The following is a 16,026-nucleotide window of genomic DNA, read 5'->3' as shown; positions in this document are numbered from 1 at the left end:
TTTAGTATGTTGCTATTGCTTTCTTCATGACTTATACATGTTCCTATGACTATGAGATTATGCAACTCCCGTTTACCGGAGGAACACTTTGTGTGCTACCAAACGTCACAACGTAACTGGGTGATTATAAAGGTGCTCTACAGGTGTCTCCAAAGGTACTTGTTGGGTTGGCGTATTTTGAGATTAGGATTTGTCACTCCGATTGTCGGAGAGGTATCTTTGGGCCCACTCGGTAATGCACATCACTATAAGCCTTGCAAGCATTGTAACTAATGAGTTAGTTGCGGGATGATGTATTACGGAACGAGTAAAGAGACTTTCCGGTAACGAGATTGAACTAGGTATCGAGATACCGACGATCGAATCTCGGGCAAGTAACATACCGATGACAAAGGGATCAACGTATGTTGTTATGCGGTCTGATCGATAAAGATCTTCGTAGAATATGTGGGAACCAATATGAGCATCCAGGTTCCGCTATTGGTTATTGACCGGAGAGGTGTCTCGGTCATGTCTACATAGTTCTCGAACCCGTAGGGTCCGCACGCTTAACGTTACGATGACAGTTATATTATGAGTTTATATGTTTTGATGTACCGAAGGTTGTTCGGAGTCCCGGATGTGATCACGGACATGACGAGGAGTCTCGAAATGGTCGAGACATAAAGATTGATATATTGGAAGCCTATGTTTGGACATTGGAAGTGTTCCGGGTGAAATCGGGATTTTTCCGGAGTACCGGGAGGTTACCGGAACCCCCCGGTAACTTAATGGGCCTTATTGGGCCTAGGTGGAAGAGAGGAGAGGAGGCTAGGGCAGGGCCGCGCCCCCCTTCCCCCCCAGACCGAATAGGACAAGGAGAAGGGGGCGGCGCCCCCCTTCCTTCCTCCCCTCCACCTCTTCCCCCTTCCACTCCTAGTCCAACATGGAAAGGGGGGGAGTCCTACTCCCGGTAGGAGTAGGACTCCTCCTGGAGCGCCTCTACCTCCTAGGCCGGCGGCCTCCCCCTTGCACCTTTATATACGGGGGCAGGGGGCACCTCTAGACACACAATTGGTTAACGTTCTTTTAGCCGTGTGCGGTGCCCCCCTCCACCATATTACACCTCGATAATATCGTAGCGGAGCTTAGGCAAAGCCCTGTGTCGGTAGAACATCATCATCGTCACCACGCCATCGTGCTGATGAAACTCTCCCTCAACACTCGGCTGGATCGGAGTTCGAGGGACGTGTAACACCCCGGATGTAACTTGCCATATTTGTAACTCCGACTCTTGCCATTTTCGGCTATGTTTATGATATTCCCTTCGTGGTCGGGTTTTGTTTGTCGTTTTGTATTTTGTTCTTGTCGTGCATCTCATACCATGTCATCATGTGCATTGCATTTGCATACGTGTTCGTCTCAGGCATCCGAGCATTTTCCCCGTTGTCCGTTTTGCAATCCGGCGCTCCCACCTCCTCCGGTGCACCCCTCTTGTTTTCTTTCGTGAGAGGGTGTTGAACATTCTCGGAATGGACCGAGGCTTGTCAAGTGGCCCTAGTATACCACCGGGAGACCACCGGTCAAGTTTCGTTCCATTTGGAGGTCGTTTGGTACTCCAACGGTTAACCGGGTAACCGCAGATGCCTTCTGTGTGTTGCAGAAAAACCACCTCTATAAACAGCCCAAAACCCCTCTAACTCACTTCCATGCTCTAGGTCGTTCGATCACGATCGTGTGGGCGAAAACCGCACTCTGTTTGGACTCTCCTAGCTCCCTCTACCTATATATATGCATCTCTCCCGAAATACATTCGCAGTCCAACCCTAAAAATCGCCCTCCGGCGCTGCCGGACGTGTCCGTACCACGCCGGACAAACACGCCGCCGCCCGCAGCCTTTCCGCGCCCGCCATGTGGCGCGCCACCGCTCGTCGCCGACGCCGGCCCGCGAGCCCGCGCGGGGCCCTCCGGGCCCGTTCGCCGCGCCCGCGCGCCCCCTCCTCTGGACCGCGCCGCCGCCGCCCGTTCTCCTCGCCGCCGCCGCGCGGATCCACGCCGTCGCCGCACCGCCGCCCTCCCGCGTCGCCGTCCGCCGCGGCCGCGTCCTCCTTCCCCGACGCCGTCGCCCTTTCCTCCGGCCCTCCTCGCCGTCCTCCTCGCCCGTCGGCCGCCGTCCTCTCCCTCGCCGTCGTCTTCTCCGGTAGCTCCGGCCACCGGCGAGCTCGAGGCCGCCTGCTCCCGATCGGATCTGAGAAATACCCACGGTTGACTTTTCTCTCTCCCAAAATTCTTCCAAGTCCCAAGATCTTCACAGTATGTTGCTATGTTCTTTGCATCATAACTCTCTGCATATAGCTCCGTTTCATGCGTGTGATATAACGAAATGTTCGCCTCGTGATGCTCTTCATTTTGTTCAATTGCACCATGTTCATTTGAGTTCATCTTGATGCCCAAATCTCTGATGCAAGAGTGCTAGTTGCTGTTATCTGCTGTTACTTATCAGAACTTGGAGATTTGTTATTTTTGTAGCATTTAATCTGTGCATCTTATGGGCATGAGCTCTACATGTGTTTTGTTGTATGCCATGCCATCTTTACAGAGGTGTATGCCATGTATTTTTGTGATCTCTGTGGTGACTAGCACAAGCATGCAAACTAGGCCCCGTAATATTTCTGATTTCAGGGACTTGGTGATTTCTGTGTCTTTGTCTGCTGTTATTTTGTTGCCATGTAAACTTGATGCTACAGAGAGATCCATGCATATTTTGGAGATGTTCAGTAAGGATGTTTTGTAGATATTATTGTAATTGATCCATTATTGCCATTGTTTGCAATTATAGAGTGCCATAGCATGACTCAATCTTGCTCTACTTTTGCTATAAAATATTTCTGGCAGATTGTTTATGTGTTATTCAATTTTGCCAAGCTTGTTTAGTTGATCCATTCATGCTATGTATTTGATCTTGCCATGGATAGCTTCATAAACATTCCATCTTGCTGTAGGTATGCTTGTTTTGTCATGCATTGCTTTGTGATGAGTGCATCAAGCTCACCAAGATGCCTTCATATTATTGTTTCTGCCATGCTCTGTTTTCTGCTAAGTCTGAAACCTGTTAACGAAACTTGCTATGTTTGCATGGTTGCCATCATATCTTTTGGTCCTTTTTGGCTTATGGTCAGTAAGGGACTTTTGTCATATGCTTTGGAATACTGTCATGCCTTTTTTGCCATGTTAAGTTCCTGTAGCATGTTGATTTCATACTCTGAACATTGCTACCTGATGCTGTTTCAGGCATGTCCAGTAATTTCACTAAGTCTGTGAACATGTTATCTTTTGCACTTTTGCCATGCTGGTTTGAGCTTGTTATGTTGTAATCTAGCCATAGCTCAATGTTCATCTTTTGTCAAGCATCTCCTGTAGATTACTGTCATATGCTTTGTTGCTATGTTGGGGTGCTGTAGGATTGTTACTTGTTGCATTTTAAGTGCTATCATGCTGTTTATCGCAGATTCGTGTCATTCTTGTTTTGCTTGCCATTTGCAAACCGTGCATCCGTTTCCGGTGATCTTTATATCGATTTCAACCGAAATCATCTCATATTTCCAGTGGCATGCTTGGTTTGCCAAGTTACTGCCTTGTTCATCATTTTCCTTCCGGAGCACGCATATGCATCGCATATCATATCTTGCATATCATTCATGTATTGCATCATGTTGCTTGTGCATTTCCCGTGATTGATTGTGGTTCCATTGCTTGTGTTCTTGTCTTGGGTAGAGCCGGGAGACGAGTTCATGAACGAGGAACCTGTTGAGTACGCTTACGAGGATCAAGCTTTCGACAACTCTGAGAACCTTGCAGGCAAGATGACCACCCCTCGAAATCACTTCTATCTTTGCTTTGCTAGTTGTTCGTTCTATTGCCATGATGCGCTACCTACCACTTGCTATATCATGCCTCCCATATTGCCATGTCATCCTCTAACCATCCTTTCCTAGCAAACCGTTGTTTGGCTAAGTTACCGCTTTTGCTCAGCCCTTCTTATAGCGTTGCTAGTTGCAGGTGAAGATGAAGTTGATTCCATGTTGGAACATGGATATGTTGGAATATCACAATATCTCTTATTTAATTAATGCATCTATATATTTGGTAAAGGGTGGAAGGCTCGGCCTTATGCCTGGTGTTTTGTTCCACTCTTGCCGCCCTAGTTTCTGTCATACCGGTTTTATGTTCCTTGAGTTTGCGTTCCTTACGCGGTTGGGTGATTTATGGGACCCCCTTGACAGTTCGCCTTGAATAAAACTCCTCCAGCAAGGCCCAACTTTGGTTTTACCATTTGCCACCTAAGCCTTTTCCCCCGGGTTTTCGCGAGCCCGAGGGTCATCTTTATTTAAACCCCCGGGCCAGTGCTCCTCTGAGTATTGGTCCAACCTGTCAGTCGCCGGTGGCCACCAGGGGCAACTCCGGGCTCGCCTATCGGAAGCTTGGACAATCGGTGTGCCCTAAGAACGAGATATGTGCAGCTCCTATCGGGATTTGTCGGCACATTCGGGCGGCTTTGCTGGTCTTGTTTTACCATTGTCGAAATGTCTTGTAAACCGGGATTCCGAGACTGATCGGGTCTTTCCGGGAGAAGGTTTATCCTTCGTTGACCGTGAGAGCTTATGATGGGCTAAGTTGGGACACCCCTGCAGGGTATTATCTTTCAAAAGCCGTGCCCGCGGTTATGAGGCAGATGGGAATTTGTTAATGTCCGGTTGTAGAGAACTTGTCACTTGACCCAGATAAAATACATCAACTGTGTGTGTAGCCGTGATGGTCTTTTCTCGGCGGAGTCCGGGAATTGAACACGGTTTGAGTTATGAATGACGTAAGTAGAAGTTCAGGATCACTTCTTGGTCATTGCTAGTTGACGACCGTTCCGTTGCTTCTCTTCTCGCTCTCTTTTGCGTATGTTAGCCACTATATATGCTTAGTGTCTGCTGCAGCTCCACCTCATTACACCATCCTTTCCTATAAGCTTAAATAGTCTTGATCTCGCGGGTGTGAGATTGCTGAGTCCTCGTGACTCACAGATTCTACCAAAACAGTTGCAGGTGCCGACGATGCCAGTGCAGATGATGGGATCGACCTCAAGTGGGAGTTCGATGAGGAACGTGGTCGTTACTATGTGTCTTTTCCTGATGATCAGTACTGGAGCCCAGTTGGGACGATCGGGGATCTAGCATTTGGGGTTATCTTATTTTCATTTGGATCTTGACCGTAGTCGGTCTATGTGTGTATTTTGGATGATGTATGGATTATATTTATGTATTGTGTGAAGTGGCGATTGTAAGCCAACTCTTTATCCCATTCTTGTTCATTACATGGGATTGTGTGAAGATGACCCTTCTTGCGACAAAACCACAATGTGGTTATGCCTCTAAGTCGTGCATCGACACGTGGGAGATATAGCCGCATCGTGGGCGTTACAGGACGTCATCGAGCTGAACGTGTGCTGAACTCGGAGGTGCCGTGCGTTCGGTACTTGATCGGTCGGATCGTGAAGACGTACGACTACATCAACCGCGTTGTGTTAACGCTTCCGCTTTCGGTCTACGAGGGTACGTGGACAACACTCTCCCCTCTCGTTGCTATGCATCACCATGATCTTGCATGTGCGTAGGATTTTTTTTGAAATTACTACGTTCCCCAACATTATCTGCATTGACATCTAGACCTAGTGCATGATAACTAGCACTACTCCCCTTTCGATCAAGATTCAAGAGTACTACGACTAGGAGAGAATAGGCATAGAGATAGTCTAGTAGCAGTGCTCTTCAATTCTTTATTGACATCAACCTGATCGTCATCATCTTCTTCTGCTTGTTTCCCCCATTTGGTGCAGCCTCTCTTGCTCTTCAACTCTGGCCGCTGTCCACCACCGACATCGAGCGAGAGATCCAGGTTTATATCGCGACCATGGATATGATCATCGTTGTGCTCCGTCGTAGCAGCTTGCAGCGGCCGTCTTTCATAGTGGTAGCGGTTCATGGCGTGATAATCATTTCTCGATGAAGAGGATTCTTGGACAATCAAAGCTGGGTTATAGCCAGAGACATGTTGAGCACGTGCTCTAAGGAGAGCCTCTTCATGATGAGTTGCTGCTGCTGATGAATAGTAGGGTTTTGATCCAAGTAAACGGTGGCCATGGAGCCAGTATGGTTCATGCTAGCTCCTCCATGGAGGACATGGTGCAGTGCCAAACCTAGTTCGCCATCCAAGGATATTAATTAGTCACTTGGACAAGGCCCAGCAGCAGGCATTGATAGTCTGGAGGCGGCCTAGGCCTGAACGTAGCATCACATATTGGGGGTCCGGGGCGGCCGCCCCCTCTATCCCCCTCAGGGCCGGCCCTGACTGGTTCTTTGGTGTCTTAGCACTAAAACTTCTCAACTGTCTACTACAACAAGGTTTGTCTGGCTCCGTTGAGGGGGAGACGACGATGACGGCTCGCCTTTGCTTGTAATCGTCGCTAAGTGGTCTACAACATAAACGTATTTTATGTTATTTCTGGTGTTTTTTTACTGCTATTTGGTGTTTAATGACTCCCGCCAAGTCGGCACTTCCTTGGCGCAAAAGCAAGCAGGCGAGGCGTGTCACTACTCACTCGCTGCTGGCCACTCCCTCCACCGTTTTGAATTTGAAAAAGCAGCAACGCCTCCCTCCATCCTGCTCCCCGCCGCCGACGCCGTCGCACTCCGTGACGTGCTGCTGCTGCTGGCGACGCACGCACGCCCGAACACGGCCTGGTCCCACCAAGCCAGTTGAGCCCAGCCGGGACACGTACTAGGACGAACTGTGTCCCCACTCCCCACCGGGTCGGTCGGTCGGTCAATCCCGCAACTGGTCACCTTGACTCGCAACTGACTCTGGGCCGTGGGGTACGCGGGCGAGCCCGGGTGCGGCTCGCTTTCCGCTCCCTCCCCTTTTGTGCTCGCTCGTGCGCCCCCCTCCCCGTCATCTCCTCCTCTCCACCCTCCTCTCTCGGCCTCCCTCACGCCGCCGCCGCCGCCGCCGCCCAATAGCCATAGCCTATAGGGTTGCGAGGCCGATCCACCGATCAAGCTCCGTTTTCCACTCATCCTCCTCTCTCGGCCGCCCGACTCCACAGATTCGCCCTAACCGTTGCTCCTGACGGCGCGCCACCCCAAGCGCTCCGCATCTGCTCTGCGCCGCCACGAGCGCTCGCTTCCGTCGGGGTCCCGGCGGTTCTTCACATCGCGGTGCGTATTACGATGCTTCTGTAGCCGCCGCCGCTAGGGTTTTTTCGACCGCGCCCGGCGTGTGCGGATGGACCCTGTGGCGGAGGTTTCTCATCGGATGCTCGGCGGCGCCCCGACTCCTCCCGCCGAAGACGCGATTGAGGGGAGCGGAGTGGAGATCGCGCAAGTTGGCGTGTCGGTGGCGGAGGGAGAAGCGGAAAACCCGCCAGCGGCGGCGCCATTGCTGAACGAGGGCAATGAGGGCGGCGTCCTGGACAAGCAGGAGGACGGGGCGGCGCCCACGCTGAGCGAGGCCAACATGGATGTGGACGCGGCGCCCTTGGCGAGCGAGGGCAATGAGGATGGCGCCCTGGACAAGCAACAGTACGGGGCGCCGCCGCCACTGCGGGAGGCCAACATGGATGTGGATGAGGCGCCCTTGGCGAGCGAGGGCAATGAGGATGGCGCCCTGGACAAGCAGCAGGACGGGGCGCCGCCGCCAGTGAGGGAGGCCAACATGGATGTAGATGAGGCGCCCTTCCCGAGCGAGGGCAATGAGGATGGCGTCCTGGACAAGCAGCAGGACGGGGTGGCTCCTGCGGTGAGCGAGGCCAACATGGATGTGGATGAGGCGTCCTTTCCGAGAGAGGACACAGAGCACCATGCAGCAACCGAGTCCAAAACGGAGGTGAATGAGTGTGGCGTTCTGGAGAAGCAGCAAGATGTGGCGGCATCTATGATGGGCAAAACCAAGATTGTGGTGGACGAGAGCAGCGCTCCCCAGCAAGATCACACCGTGGCGGCTGCGCCAAGTGAAGGTGACAGCAGAGTGGTGGACCAACATCCCAACACATCTGATGGTGGCTTCCCGGTGAAGAAGGATGAGGAGGGTGAATGCTTGGTAGGCCGCTACATCAGCAGGAGTGTTTCAGATGATGGACGTATTTGCCTTGGGAAGGTTGCATCCTATGATGGCAGCATTGGGGTGTACAATGTGGTGTTTGAGGATGGACAGGGCGAGGAGTTATTGCTTCATCCGCTCAGAGAGTTACTTATGGCCGAGGAGAGTAGTGCATCTGGTATGAAGATGAGCTGCAGGAAGAGGAAGCTGGATTTGCTGGTTTCACCAGGGAGTGCCATGGAGACGAAAGTGCCACCGCGTGCTAGACAGAGGGTTGATCCATGCAAGATGCCTGCCAGGCCTGATGCATTGCAGGAGACTGGGTGTGATTCTGATATATCCGGCAATGCAGCGTCCTCGAGCAATTCATCAGTTTCCACTAAAGAATTGTCAGCTGAGCTGTGCCCTCCAGTGCAGGGCCCCGAGTTGCCTCCATCGTCTGCAGATATTGCTGTTCCAGAGGAGTCTATAAGTCATCTGTTTTCTGTTTACAACTTCCTACGATCATTCAATGTGCAGCTCTTCCTCAGTCCATTTGGGCTGGATGATTTTGTTGCATCCATTAATTGCACCGTGCAGAATACATTACTGGATGCTGTACATGTCTCGTTATTGCGGGCGCTGAGGCGGCATCTTGAGACTAAATCCTCCGGCGGATCAGAACTTGCTTCAAATTGCTTGAAGTACAGAGTCTATTTGCCCTTGCTCAACTAGAATTATTATTTTCATGAATGTTGTGCTTTATTACTTCTATGCTGATTTTCCCCGCTTTCTTTGAATTGCGCAGGTATGTAGATTGGGCATTACTAGATGTGTTGACTTGGCCAACTTTCTTACTGGAGTACCTCTATTTAATGGGCTACATTAAGAGTCTAGGGGGGAAGAGTTTTGGTAGAACCCTCCTAGCCATTGAATATTATAAGCTTCCTGTTGCAATGAAGCTTAGGCTCCTCCAGATACTCTGTGACCATGTCATTGAATCAGGAGAGCTCAAAGCTGAACTGGAGGCTCGGGAAGGCTACAATGAAGAAACAGAGTATGAGACAGACTCTAGTATTTTGTCGGAGGCTGGATCACAAGCTGTTCTGACCAGGGCCTCAAAAGCTTCTGTGTCCAAAAAGGTTGAAGGTTTGCAGGACCTGGAAACTGCTTCAAATGTAACAAATACAGAAGCTGTTTTACTGCATTCGTCCCAGGACGGCAACAGTGATGATTGCCGAATATGTGGAATGGATGGTACTTTGGTATGCTGTGATGGCTGCCCATGGGCATACCACTCAAGATGTATAGGTCTCAACAAAGCATTTCTACCACAGGGACTTTGGTTTTGTCCAGAATGCGTGGTTAACAAGCTTGGACCAGCATCTTCGAGAATAGAGCGTGGGGCAAGAGGAGCTCAAATGTTTGGCATTGATATGTGCGGAAGGCTCTTCCTAGGATCCTGCAACTATTTGCTGGTGTAAGTTTGTCCATCTTAATTCTACACTACCTGGGAATTCATTCTCCATCTCCAGTCTGCTATTGATAAATACTATAGATTCATTTTGAATTCCACAATATTTATCTTTTCTCCCTGCGGTAATGATAAACATGCCAGCAGTAGAAAGTTCAATGTTATAAAGTAACGGGAGGGGGGGGGGGGGGGTCTCATATTCTGCTTGACTTCTCATATTTTAGATGCACAGCAAGTATCCTATGTCCTTCTAATGAAGTCCTGGTTCTCACTTTTGGAGTGTTTACCAGTGTTAGAGTATGTACAATGCAGTGCTTAGAGGGATGCTTACCAAATAAAAATGGTTTTTTCTTTCCATGTGGGGATGACATTGGTGCTTACTTTGAAGGATCAGTGCTTGATTAGGCACCAATGCTTAAGAGGTGCCTCTGTATCTAATTAGTAGGAATTTATAAATGATAAATCATCTAAACAACAATAAAGAGAGGTTTCCGTTCGAGTAGACAAAATTTGCACGTGGCTGATGATGTGGCTAGATTCTCTCTTTGAGCACTCGTCTATAAGCAAGCACCTTCATTGTCCTGGAACTATAGTTGTCTGTATATTTTGTTTAATGTTAATTCTTTAAAATAATGCAGGATTGGAACATCTACAGATGCAGGGTCATATGCAAGATATTACAATCAATATGATGTTGTCAAGGTCATGCGGATACTTGCTCCTTCAGATGCATACACAGATATTTGTATGAGAATAACAGAATACTGGAGGCATCTGCTTGACATATTTCAGAACGAGAGATCAAAAATAGGTAAAGAAGCTGGTGTGAGATATACCACACAATCCAATACATTGTCAAGTGTTACTCCAATGGACGGAGCAGTTGGAAGTGTTCTGACAACTTTGAAAGACGCGGCGGGCAGTAAGACAGTAGTAACTCCTCAAAGAGATGTGCAGCATGAAATTGTGGTCAATCAATTTACATTGTGCTCAGCAGAACACCTGGAGAAACAAAAATGCATGGTGACCAGTGTAGGTGCTCCCACAGAGAAGAACAATGAAGTATGCAGGCAAACTCCATTAGCTCCCAACGACATACATAATACACCCATGAATGGAGCTTTTCGACCCGCTGGGATATCCTCTATTTCTCATGAGAACAGTTCTGTGGTAACAGGTGTGTCTAGTGTAATGCCCGCACAGTCATCACATGGGTTGGTTCGTCCGGACATCTCGTGTGGTTTTGGAATAGATAATGGATTGTCTGGACAAAATACTGGGAACACTATCTCTGTAAAGGCGGGCTTGTCTTGTCCATCTTATAAAGGCAAATACCCTCTTCAGCTGATTTCTGAGATTGGGAGTACTAGTGATGGTAAGTCTGCTGAAGTGCCATCTTTTAAACCCCAGGCTTACATGAATCTGTACAATCATGGTAATGTTGCAGCATCTGCTGCCGCCAACCTAGCTATTCTTACATCTGAGGAAGGTAAGGTTTCAGTATCCCAATTGACCACAAACCCAAGAAAGAAAATGGCTGCTGACTGTGCTCTACAAGTGAAAGCATTTTCCTCACCAGCGGCACAATTTATTTGGCCAAGTACTGGAAGGAAGATTATGGAAGTCCCAAGGGATAGATGTGGTTGGTGCATTGCTTGTAAAATTTCAGCAGCTGGAGCTAAAAAGGCTTGTTTTCTTAACGTGGCCACTGCAAATGCTGTTAAGGGGTCTGCTCGAATTCTTAGTGCCATGCATGTAATCAAAAGCTCCGGGAGCCACTTCCCCAGCATCACTGCTTATATGGTTAACATGGAGGAAAGTTTGCGTGGACTTTTAGTCGGTTCACTACAAGACTTGCAACAGAGACAACGGTGGCATAAACAACTACAGGAAGCTTCCAACTGCAAAACTATAGTACCCCTTTTGCTTGAGGTGAGTTGCATTCAATTCTTGTTTCTTGAAGCATTTCTTTGAGGATTGGTATTTCTCAACAATTATTTCAAACGGCAATGCTCATTAGAAAATTATTGATTTTCATTGTTAGTTACATAAAGGCTGTTTAATTTATATGTAAATGTATAATACGAAGTAGAATGCTCAAAGCAGGCAAGAGATGACGAGGGTGCCAACCAAACAGACCCTTAGACTACATTCCATGCTAACTACTTCTGGGGAATCAAGTTGGATGTGCAATAAATGGCGCGGAAAGAAAGTTGAAATTATTTGCAGAAAATTGTTGCAATAAGTGGCTGATTTCTTCTTCTTTTTAATCTTATAAATGTTATCTCATGTTGTGTGCAGTTGGAGAGTAATATTCGTTCCATAGCATTTTCTCCAATCTGGGTGAAGCTAGTAGATGACTGGCCTTTGGAATCTCCTCCTGCATCTGCGGGTGCATTGCGTCCTGCAGCATACCAAAAACGTGGAACTGGTGGAAGGCGTGGCAGAAAACGTTCATTGGTAACTGAATCTGCTGCTGCTGCCGATGATGACAAGAGTTGGAAAAAGGTTAATTGGTGGAGTGGAGGAAATATTTCTAAGCGTATTTTGCAGAGGGGGGTTCATCTTAGTTCGGCCATAAGAAATGCTGCCCGTCAAGGTATTTGCACACATTTGATTGTTATTAGTATATTTCATAATTTAGTACTACCTCCGTCTGGGTTTATTAGTCCCCATCGTATTTTGGCTCAAAATTTGACCACATATATGACTAGCAAAATGTTAATGTATGTCAGAAAAAATTATATTGCTGGATTAGTATTAAATGTAGTTTCCAATGTTATTATTTTTGTTACGTATAACTTATATTTTATTAGTTATTAAATACATGGTTTAAATATGACCCAAAATACCCGCCCGGGGGGGGGGGGGGGGTCCAAGTTGCCAAGAAAGAGTTCAATGGCACGAGTAAGAAACCGAGGTATTTTCACGGGTCGCCCTCGTTCCGTAGTTGAGTTCTTTCGCATTTCTCGTATCGTTTTTCGTGGATTAGCATCTCGGGAGGGGGGGGGGGGGGGCTAGTAAACCAGGACGGAGGTAGTACTGTTATTATTACAAACCTCTTGACGACGAGAACAACTCGACGTGTTCTTTGCTCATTAGGTGGTAAAAAAAGGATGGCTGGTCTGTCTTATCATGATTGCTCCATTCTTCCAAGACGAACTCGACAATTTGCTTGGAGAGCGTGTGTTGGTTTAAGCCAGAATTCATCTCAACTTGCTCTGCAGGTTAGCACCTTTTATACAATAATAATAATGTCATAGAGACAGAGAGAATATTATCTTGACCTGTAGTTTATCAGCGATCTAATATCCATATCTCTCAGGTCAGATATCTTGATGCCCATATAAGATGGAAGGAATTCTTGTCTCCAGATCAAATCCCTTCTGATGGAAAAAGTTCAGATGCTGACTTTTCTGCACTGAGAAATGCAGTACTTTGTGATAAAAAGATAGTCGACAATAAGATAAGATATGCACTTAAGTTCCCCAACCAGAAGCATCTCCCTGTCCGTGTAACCAAGAATATTTTGGAAGCAGAAGGTAATCAGGATCAGAATGGCAAATTTTGGTTTTCTGAAAATCATGTCCCACTGTACATGGTACGAGAGTTTGAGCAGAAACCTGGGGTTAGCTCCTTGCCTACTCCAGGAATTGTACACTCTTTCATGAATTTATACAAAAGGCGAGTAAAAGCATCTACTGGAGATGTCTTTTCTTATCTCTTTCACAAGGGGGATATCTATCCCTGCTCTTCATGCAAGAAAGATGTTCCCTTCAGGTTTTTTCCTTGACTTATTCCTTGTGCTTGTTCAGAAATTCTTGTCATAAGATACTGACTTTTTCTTCACCTCTCATATGTGCCTTATGGACGAATCTCCTGTAGGGATGTAATAAGATGTAGCGATTGTCAAGGTATGGATTACTGACATACTTCTTAAGTTCCTCTATTTGTTTCTTTTTCATGTAATGAAAACGAGAACCGATCAATTTCTGGGCTGTCCAATAATTGGTCACAGTATTGCTAACTAAGACTAACTTTCAGGTTATTGTCACAAGGAGTGCACAGTAAAATCTGTTGGTGGCAAAGGAGGCACTGCTGCTTCCAGTTTGATATGCAAGTTATGCCTTCAGAAGCGAAATCTTATCCTTACAAATTACAGTACAAATGCAAGATATGCCTTGCCTCAAAAGAAGAGTACCTGCCAATTGCCAGTGAGCGCTCCCAAAATAATATTCAAAGTTGGTTCTTCCCATTCTGCTGAACCAGCCGCAAAGGTTCAAGCCCAGCCAGTCGCTAAAGTTAAAGCTCAGCCAGTCACTAAGGTGGAAACCTGGCCAGTTGCTAAGGTGGAAGCCCTGTCAACCGCGAAGGTGCAAACACATCCAATCACAGAGTTGAAAGCCTGTCCAGTTGCAAATTTGGCAACTCAGAATGTTGCAGGGTTGCAGGCTCAGGCAAAGATTGAAGCTAACAGATCCAAGTCAGAGAAACCGAGGAGACGTAAAAGGCCAGAAGAGATCAAATACTTTGGTCTCTCTTGGAAGAAAAATAAGAGCGACAGAAGTGGAAGTGATTTCAGGGCGAATGATGTAATCCTAAAATGCAAGGATGGTATAGGATCAGCAATAAAACCGACTTGTTGTCTCTGTAAGAAATCTTATTGTCCAGATTTCCTATATGTCCGCTGTGAGCAGTGTAAAGGTAACTTCGTTCATCGTTTTGTTGCTTACAGCTGTATATCCGTGTTATCTTTTAGGTTTTCTAACTTCTGATGTTCCCCTACATACAGCTTGGTTTCATGGTGATGCCTTGCGACTTGAGGAAGAAAGAATACTTGAAGTGGTTCAATACCGATGCTGCAAATGCCGAAGGAGAGCCATGCCAATATGTCCCCATTCAGATGATTATAAGAAGCCCGGACCAGAATTCAGTGAACAAACAGTTGCAACGTCATCCCAATCAAGCATGCTGTCTAGTGAGGAGACTGCTTCTGTAGCAGATCAAGACCCACTGCTTGCTTCCTATGGAATAGTTGAACCGATTGGGGAAGAGACTTTTGATGCTGATTTATCAATGAACACGGTAAGATTTACCTCGGGAATTAATCAGAAGCTAACCATAAGAAGGGCACAAGGTAAAAATAGTGGATGTGTTGATCAAGCTGGTGTGGATGAGTACAGTAATCAGAATCAACCTCTGGCGGATGCAAATGTCGATTTCAGTCATATGAATGGATTTTCTCTATCAGAGCTTGAAGGTGTGGATCCTTCAGAGCTACTGGGGTGGGATCTTTCCCAAGGAAATGAGTATACCTCCCCTCCCGATTACACTGCTAATTGCCAGTTAAATGGCGCAAGCTGTGGCAGTGCTGCAACTGGGGATTTTGAACTGCAGACCTTTTTTTCATTTACTGATTTGCTTGAAGCTGATGATACACGGTTTGGTCAGACTTTTGGGATGTCTGCCGGTTTGCAAGATGATGGTAACTGCACAGGAAGCTTCGACCAAGAAATAGCCAGTTTTGATGATATGGCTTTCATGGTAGAAGACGTGTCTTCAAATATGCACTTCCCAGCAAATGCTCCCCCTCCTGACGATGTACCGTGTAAGAAGTGCAACAACTCCCAGCCGCCACCTGACCTCAAATGCCTAGTCTGTGGCCTGCGCATACACCGTCAGTGCTCACCTTGGGATGAAAGCGACCTGCCTGTTGAGAGTGCCGACTGGGCCTGTGGTGCTTGCCGGGAGTGGCGATGACGAGCTTTGAACATCTTCTAAGGTAAACACAGCGCGGCATCTCGGTGCCTACCTGATATCTGTTCACAGAAAGAAACCGGATATGTTGCTTGATTATGGATTGGATTTAGGCTGGAGGTGTATTTCACCAAGGGAAGTGAAGAAATCCGTCTGGATGGTTTGCAAGCTGGCGGTTACTGGACAAATGGACACAGTATATTTCAAAATGAGGGGTCATCGGAGACTGTCCTCCGTTCTTTAGGTGGGGTTATCTTGGGAGGAGATTTATAGAATTAGGAATGGTAGGTGGTACTAGAATTGGTATGGGACTAGAAAGTCATTCCATTTTGCTGTCAACATTGCATCGTTGGCAATTGATGGTGTAGATGCTCGTGTGCCTTTCAATCTAAGGATGTGCTTCAACTGTGGTCACTGGTGATCAGAATATGGTTCTGAGCTGGTAATGTTGCGGTTAGGTGCTTTTAAATTTTCATAATCTATCACGGTCCCAGTCCAAGGTGCGTTAGGGCATGTCAGTGATCCTTGTTTGGGGGTAATCGGTGTCAATTCTAGACCATTTTCTGGTCAAAAATAGTACCCAAATCGCAACAAAGGTAAACATTATTGGCTAGCCAAAAAGCCAAACATTTTTCTTTGCTAGACTGCTCTGCTAAATGTAGGGCATATGACAAGGGATTAGTCATGGCGAGTTG

At 47.3% G+C, this 16,026-nt stretch overlaps 1 protein-coding gene across 1 annotated transcript; it reads left to right on the top strand.

Moving 5' to 3' along the window:
* Nucleotides 1-6,946: 6,946 nt before the first annotated feature.
* On the top strand, nucleotides 6,947-15,809 carry LOC109734394 (DDT domain-containing protein PTM). Its single transcript, XM_020293602.4, has 9 exons — nucleotides 6,947-8,804; nucleotides 8,909-9,580; nucleotides 10,213-11,506; nucleotides 11,876-12,173; nucleotides 12,677-12,801; nucleotides 12,900-13,354; nucleotides 13,460-13,488; nucleotides 13,619-14,278; nucleotides 14,367-15,809. Exons 1-9 carry the CDS (start codon nucleotides 7,309-7,311, stop codon nucleotides 15,332-15,334), a joined length of 5,997 nt encoding a protein of 1,998 aa, XP_020149191.1. The 5' UTR covers nucleotides 6,947-7,308; the 3' UTR covers nucleotides 15,335-15,809.
* The last annotated feature ends 217 nt before the right edge of the window (nucleotides 15,810-16,026 follow it).

This window comes from Aegilops tauschii, chromosome 4, assembly GCF_002575655.3.
Source record: "Aegilops tauschii subsp. strangulata cultivar AL8/78 chromosome 4, Aet v6.0, whole genome shotgun sequence".
In the NCBI taxonomy this organism is placed as follows: domain Eukaryota; kingdom Viridiplantae; phylum Streptophyta; class Magnoliopsida; order Poales; family Poaceae; genus Aegilops; species Aegilops tauschii.
This window is presented reverse-complemented; position numbering and strand designations above follow the sequence as displayed.

Coding starts and splice junctions, on each gene's coding strand:
- LOC109734394 (XM_020293602.4), top strand. CDS start 7,309: ATGGACCCTGTGGCGGAGGTTTCTCATCGGATGCTCGGCGGCGCCCCG. Junction 13,355..13,459: donor AAGAAAGATGTTCCCTTCAG/GTTTTTTCCTTG, acceptor AATCTCCTGTAG/GGATGTAATAAGATGTAGCG. Junction 13,489..13,618: donor AAGATGTAGCGATTGTCAAG/GTATGGATTACT, acceptor ACTAACTTTCAG/GTTATTGTCACAAGGAGTGC.